We start from the raw sequence: 7276 nt of genomic DNA on the forward strand, positions 1-7276 counted from the left end.
TCCTGAGTACTTTAGAGAGGTCCCTAACAGCAGACTTTCCCATCGCGATACGCTTTTTGATTTCCTCACTGCTGGTGCCAAGAGTGTTGACTGTGCACTCTTTAAAACTATATCCATATATAAATCTTTTTTAAAGTACTCTCACTTTTTTCCCCACTTTTATTACCTTACATTTCTATAAGTCTGGCAATGCAGTTGTAGTTAATACACGTTCAGTTATACTGTCCATTGGTGCTTATGTATGTGTGAAAATTGGTAAAATAAAATTTCTTTTTCAAGAATATTGAACCAGGTATTTGAGAATAAAACAGCTCATAAAATCAGTGACATTCTTATTTAGGATTTAGTCCTTGGTTTTGCTCCTAGGAGTGCAATAAATCATGAAACTATTCTCTTAGAAACTTTTACTTTTTCTTGTGTCCTGTCAAATCGGATCCAACTGGCACAGGAGGAGGTTGCCCCTCCTTCTCCAGTGGAGCCTCTGGTAGATTTGAACTGCGTGCCTTTGGGATTGCAGCTCAGCTTCTTGCCACTAGGCCACCAGATCTCCCTGAAACTTAAATTTTTTTAAAAAACAATGTACTCTGTAAAAGACAGTATCTAATACCAAAAATAATTCCTCTTCACAGTCCTACCGTCTACAGATGACTATAGAGAATATGAACCAATTGAAATTCATTCCCCACAAAGACTACACCGCCAATCGCTTGGTCAGCGGACTCCTCCAACTGCCCAGCAACACGTCCCTTGTAATCGACGAGACACTTCTGGAGCAGGGGCAGCTGGACACACCAGGTATGTGGACACCTCCCCTCCTATGCTGACCTCCAGCTGGAGTCAGACACCATAATGTCTGAACGAAAGTCCATGAGTAAAGATAAATTGACATTTAGTGGGAGTTTCAGGTAAAGCCTCGTGTATGATTTGACTGAAGTGTGTTCTATAAAAGAATTAAATTGAGCACTCCAACCATTTCTAAATTAGTATTGATGAAATCGTATAGTAATGGAGCAAGCACAGAGCTTGGAACGAGAAGCCTTGTAGCTGAGATTTATTCGCTCTGTTACCTCAACAGGAAGTTGTAACAAAGGTCTCATGAAACGTTTCGTACTTGCAATGGGTAACTTTTAGAACGTTTCAGAGAATATATGAAGAACATACTTAGTGAATCAGATAGTTTAAATTAACCCCAATATCATGTTGTTATAAAATGATGATTGCTGTATCTGTGCTCCAGTCAGAATTACGGGATCCTTTGTTGATTGATAAACTTAAGACTAAAGATTGAAGAAAATAATGTAGGCTGGATACCGTTAAGACAAATGTGAATCTACAAGGCCCTGCCTTAGGGAGCTCTGGTGGCCTAGTGGTAAGACGCTGTGCTGTAACCTCAAAGACGCAGTTCGAATGCCCCAGCTGCTCCTCGGGAGACAGATGGGCAGTCTCCTCCCATGCGATTAACTGTCTCTGAAAACCCACTGGACGGTCAGCTATGAGTCGGTTCCCACTCATTGGCACTGTAATGTTTCAGCCTTCATAAACTCAACGTTCAAAAATTGATCCAGTTGATTGGACATTCCTTTTTCTGCCAAGTTGCCAACTAGGCGTGAGAGGTTAGATTTTTGGGGTCTCGGCTCTGTGACGCATGTCTCCTAATGACAGTGGAGCCTGGTGAGGAGGAGGAGAAAACCGAGCGGCAGTGCCTTTAAAGCAGAAGGGATTTCATGTCTCATATTCAGAGGCAGCAGAAAGACGTTTCAGTGCAAATGATTAAATGAGAACGTACTGTCCTGCTTTTCTAGGTGTTCATAACGTGACGGCCCTGAGTAACGTCATCACTTGGCAGAAGGTGGACTACGACTTCAGTTACCACCAGATGGAGTTCCCCTGCAACATCAACGTTCTCATCACCTCTGAGGGCCGCTCGCTCCTCCCGGTACGGTTTTCCATGGAGGTCACATGGGAAAGATGGCTACATTTTGTGTGGTCTCTTGGCATCATTTACTGTTAATAAGTTAACTTTTTCTTTTCAAAATCATGTCTTTTGATATTTAATGAGGGAATCAATTGTTTTGTTCCCACTTTGGGACCAGAATCTTCCCTCTACCAAGGACCACGTGTCAGCAAGTCACAAGACAAGCTGCTTGTAATACAAACTCCCACCTCAGGGGATGGAAAGTAGAAGCTGACTTGTCTAAAAATTACATTCATTGCAGCTGTTCTTCTGTGAGGAATGTTTTAGAGGTTCTTGTAAAATGCTCCCAAGCCACCTGGTCTTGACTTGTATGCTTTATAGTGAGACCTTGTGGCTAGACAGCAGAGTAAGTTTTCTCAGACTGATTAAAAAGAGCTTTTAATTTGGAGGGTGATGAAAAGTGCTGCCACTTGTCTAAAAGGTGACCGTTACCTGTGTGGTTAGCTGTGCTCATCTGTGACTTAAGACAGCTGAGATTAAGATGGGAATGCCCAGTGGTGGTTCCTGCAGGAGAGTGACTTGCTTTATGGGGATTCTAGAAAGGTGCTTCCGATTAAGGAAACAACTGAAACCTTCTCATTAGCTGCTCTTATTAACTACCGTTTTCTCTGCTGAAGCTTTGAGGAAGCATTTGAAGTAACCAAGAAAAAGCTGTTACCATTACTGCTGAAGTAGATAAATCAATATTAAAAGTCGACACACACCCCCAGAGTCATAAACGCTATTTCTAATTCCCTTCTGGTGTTGATAGAGATGATACATCCTCCTGAGAGTTTAAATTCCTTTTGAAACTTGAACAATCCTGTGTACTCCGTCTTTCCAGGCAGACTGCCAAATCCACTTAGAGCCGCAGATGATCCCACCAAACATGGAGGAGCACATGAATGGCCTTCTCTCTGCGGTGCTGCCTTCTGTGCTGAATAAGTTCCGCATTTACCTGACTCTCCTGCGGTTCCTGGATTACAACATCTCCGATGAGATAACCAAGGTGTGTGGAGGTGGGGCTTGACAGTTCAGTGGCTGGAATTACTGATAATCTTGCTGTTTTCTGCATACCATGTCTTTTTCATTCTTCTGTTACTCTATTACTCTTTTTTTTTCTTCTGTTAACACTTTTATTTGAAACTGGTATTTTCTTCTTTTTTTAAAAAAAAAAATTTTTATTTTATTATTTGTGTGTGTGTGTACCGTCAAATCAGATCTGACTGGTACAGGAGATTATCCCTCCTTCCCCGGCAGAGCATCTGGTGGATTCGAACCGTGCGCCTCTGGGATTGCAGTGCTGGTATTTTCTAATGTACCCTCTTAATTCCCTTATTGTATCTTCTGTAATAGTTTCTTTTTTGTGGGATTTTCCCCAGTGTTTGCTCTGTGTATTCCAAGTAAGCATTTTAATACATCAAGTCTAGAGTGTGAGCTCTGACGGTGTAGTCCTCAGTGAGTGTGCTCCTGTCCCAAAGGCAGTGTCACTGTGGCGGTTCAATTCCACAGGCTGCTCCAGAGGTTAAAGAGAGGCAGTCTCCTCCCATGGGACTTAGAGCCTGCCGAAGACACACCAGAAGGTCAGTCCCGAGTTGATTCTGACTTGATGGCCTTGAGTTAGGATTAATGCCAGTGTATATTGTTAGTTACCTTTACCAGTGCTCTTTATTTCATAGTCTGAACTAAGTTACTATCTTGGGTCCTTTCTACTGTAATTCTTAATGACAGGCCAGCTGGTGATAAACTGTCCCTTACATTTTTGCTTGTATAGAATGTGTTCATTTCAGCCTCATTTTTCAAGCCTCTTGTGGCTTGGTCTTACATTTTATTAAGTTGTTGAGGGTGTACAGCAGAACAAACACTACGAGTTTCTGCCCGTGTCAGCTTCAGGACCTGGGTTACATTTTTCAAGTTAAGTGACCATTCTCACCTTTTCCGTGTTCTGCCTTTGTTGTTGTCATTATGTGCCATCAAGTCACTTGCGACTCACAGCTACCTTATGTACAACAGCCCGAAACTCCGCTCTGTCCTGTGCCAATCGCACTGTCTCTGACACTCCCATCCCAATTATCCCAGTCACTGAATCAATCCATCTCATAGAGGGCCTTCCTCTCCTGCGCTGTCCCTCCACCCTCCCAAGCATGATGTCCTTCTCCAAGGACCAGTCCGTCCTCACAACATGTCCAAAGTATGTTACACGGGCCTTTATAGAAACTCACTTCCCACAATTCTCCTGTCTCATCTTCTGAGTTGCTATGGTCAGTTTGAGTCCACACAGCTCTTACAAGAGTGTCATGCTCCCAGCAGCCTTTTCTGATGAGGTAATTGAAATCATTGCTTGGTTTTAAGCGCATATTGGGGATAGTTTTGGTTTATGGTTAAAGATTATTTCAGAGCAATGATAGTATCAGGGATTCAGAAAGTCTTGTCTTCGGGTATTTGAAATTCTGTTCTGATGTCTCCACTTTTCATCATTATTATTCAACAGCTACTTTGTGAATTTGTTGTTGGGTTGTTCTGGGGTTTTTTAGTTTGGGTTTTGGTTTTTTTATTAAAATTGAAGTTTGGGTGAAAGTTTACAGGGCAGACTGGTTTTTAGTAACTAAATGCTTGACCACTGCCTCACCAGAGCTCCTTAAAGTGGCGCTGTCTTCAGGTGGGGTTCCCAAATCCGTGAATCTTGCCAGAGCCGACAGCCACATTTTTCTCCTGAGGAAGGTTCAAACCCCTCGACGCAGGACTCCTTAGAGTGCACAGTTTGGTGGCATTTACTTCTTCTGTGGAGCCTTTGATCAAAAATGTTCAGTAGCAGGGAACTCTGGTGGCCTAGTGGCAAGAAGCTGCACTGCAATCCCAGAGGTACATGGTTCAAATCCACCAGATGCTCTGCTGGAGAAGGAGAGGCAATCTCCTCCTGTACCAGTCAGATCTGATTTGACAGTACACGTAAAAATAATACAATAAAAATAAAAAAAATGTTCAGTAATGGTAGCCGGGCACCATCCAGTTCTTGATCTCCTGGCAAAGGATCACAGGTATTTTTCTGCATGACAGACATTTCGGCTTCTGGTCTTTTCCCTGCAGTCCTCTGAATCTACTGCCCTGCTGCCTCCTGGTCTCCAGGGTTTGGAGCTGAATCTCCAGCTGAATCACTTGTCTTGCTGTTTTTAAGATTCTAGTTAATTTTTCAGTTTGACTATAATGCATCTGTGTGTGTGATTCTTTACAATTATCCTGCTTGGAGTCTGTTGAGATTAATGTAGAATAATGCATCTCACTGGATTTGTGAAGGTTTTGACCATTATTTCTTCAGGTCTCTTTCTGTCCTTTCTCCTTTCCTTTTGAGATTTCCATTTTGTGTATTAACACTAGTTGGAGTCCCATGAGTCTCTTGTTAGGTGCCGTTGAGTCGAGTACCACTCAGAGTGACCCTCCGAACAAAAGCTCTAAACCCTGCTCTGTCCTGCACCATCCTCACACAAGAGCCCACTGCAGCATCGTGTCAATCCACCTGGTCAAGGATCTTCCTCTCCCTCGCCGACCATCCACCCTTCCCAGCATCATGTCTTTCTCCAGGGAATAGCCCCTGCTAGCAACACGCCCAGAGTATGTGAGGCGAAGCCTCAGCATTCTTGCCTCCAAAGAGCACTCCTGCTGCACCCTCTCCAAGATATATCTATCTGTTCTCTTGGCCACCCATGGGATGTTCAGTACTCTTCTCCAACACCACAGCTCAAAAGCGTCAATTCTTCTGTCATCCTTATTCATTGTTCAGCTCTCAGATGCAGAGCAAGTGATCGGAAAGACTATGGCCTGAATCAGATGCACCTTAGTTCTCAAACTGACATCATTACTCCTCAATAATTTGGAGAGGTCCCTAACTCAGATTTTCCCAGTGCAGTGCATCTCCTTATTTCCTGACTGCTGGTACCAGAGGCGCAAGGTGAAGTTGTTGACAGTTTCAGTCTCTTCTCCATCCATAATGTTGCCTATTGGTTACAGTGGTAACAATCTTTGTTTTCTTGATACTGAGTTGCAGTCCATGCCAAAGGCTTCATTCCTTGATGTGCAACATATGCTTCAAGTCCTCACTTTCAGCAAGCAATGAGTGTCTTAGGTTCAGTTAATTTTGTTTGGGTTTCCTCTGGGACGTTTTGTAGTGACTTTTCCCACCTCTTACAAATGTTTCCCCCCTAAACTAGATATTTAAAATAAGGTGGTCATTCTAGAAATCTGATTCTACCACTTCCCTGGTGTTTGTTATTGTTGAATAACTTTTCTGAACACCTTTTGTGGAGTCTGTATTCTTTGCTATGTGGCCATGGAAGCCCTCGCTCGGTTCCTTGGTGGTCAGTGAATGATCGGTCAGACATCTCCCCAAGGGCCTGGGAGTGGTGCCCCAGCCCATGCCAAGCTGTGTGTGGCCCCTACCTTCACCACGTGGCCGGTCGCTTTCAGGTGCTGCCTGTGCAGGGCCCCAGGCTTCTCCAGAGGTGATGCTGAGGCCTTCTTGGTGCTTCCCTGAGCAAGGGCAGAGCTGGGGTGGGAAAGTGTTGAAAAAGTTAATCTGTTTTGTTCATGTTTTGTTTTTATGAAGGAGACACTTCTCAGAGGTTCTATTTCTGTTTAACATCCCACCCCTATGTTTAAAGGCATCGTGTTTGCTACACAGGTTGAGCTGTGTGTTTTCAGCACCTTCTGATTGTGGCTGGTTTTAGAATCCTTGTCCCCTGCTGTTGTGTGCAGTCAAGTCAGAACTGACTCTTAGCTGACCCTCCAGTGGATTTTCAGAGGCAGTAAGTCACACGGAAGGCCACTGCCCTGCTACTTTGCTCAGTACCTGTGCAAAGGTCTGGAGCTCCACCTTTTCCGACTAATTTCTCACGTGTCTGAGGACAGGCCGACTCTCACTTTCACATCAGCCGAAGGACATGTTTCCTTTCTTTATGAAAAGGCAGCTCAGAAGAGGTGCTCTAAAGCCTTGCTCTCTCGCAGGCGGTGGAAGATGACTTTGTGGAAATGCGCAAGAACGACCCGCAGAGCGTCACCGCCGACGACCTCCACCAGCTGCTCGTCGTGGCGCGGTAAGCGGGGCTGAGTGGGGCCGAGCGGGCTCTGTCAGGGGGCCTCACCTGTCTCTTTACTAAATGGGGCTCTGCGGGGTTGAGCGGGCTCCATTAGGGGGTCCTCGTCTGGCTCCTTGGTAAGCGGGGCTGAGCTGGCTCTGTCAGGGGGGCCACACCTGGCTCTTTAGTAAGTGGGGCTGTGCGGGCTCCGTTAGGGAGCTGTCACCTGGCTCCCTTGGTAAGCAGGGCTGTG

At 44.8% G+C, this 7276-nt stretch overlaps 1 protein-coding gene across 1 annotated transcript in view; it reads left to right on the top strand.

Annotated features, from left to right (window-relative positions):
- MCMBP (minichromosome maintenance complex binding protein) overlaps positions 1-7276 on the top strand; it is a 23104-nt gene that overhangs the window by 15334 nt on the left and 494 nt on the right. The window contains exons 12-15 of the mRNA XM_006880148.1: positions 630-795; positions 1803-1936; positions 2799-2963; positions 6953-7041. Of these exons, the coding sequence (XP_006880210.1) occupies positions 630-795; positions 1803-1936; positions 2799-2963; positions 6953-7041 (554 nt within the window). The remainder of the gene's footprint in view (positions 1-629; positions 796-1802; positions 1937-2798; positions 2964-6952; positions 7042-7276) is intronic.

The sequence above is a fragment of the Elephantulus edwardii genome, unplaced genomic scaffold, assembly GCF_000299155.1.
Source record: "Elephantulus edwardii isolate Elephantulus edwardi_28Jun2011 unplaced genomic scaffold, EleEdw1.0 scaffold00006, whole genome shotgun sequence".
Taxonomy (NCBI): Eukaryota; Metazoa; Chordata; class Mammalia; order Macroscelidea; family Macroscelididae; genus Elephantulus; species Elephantulus edwardii.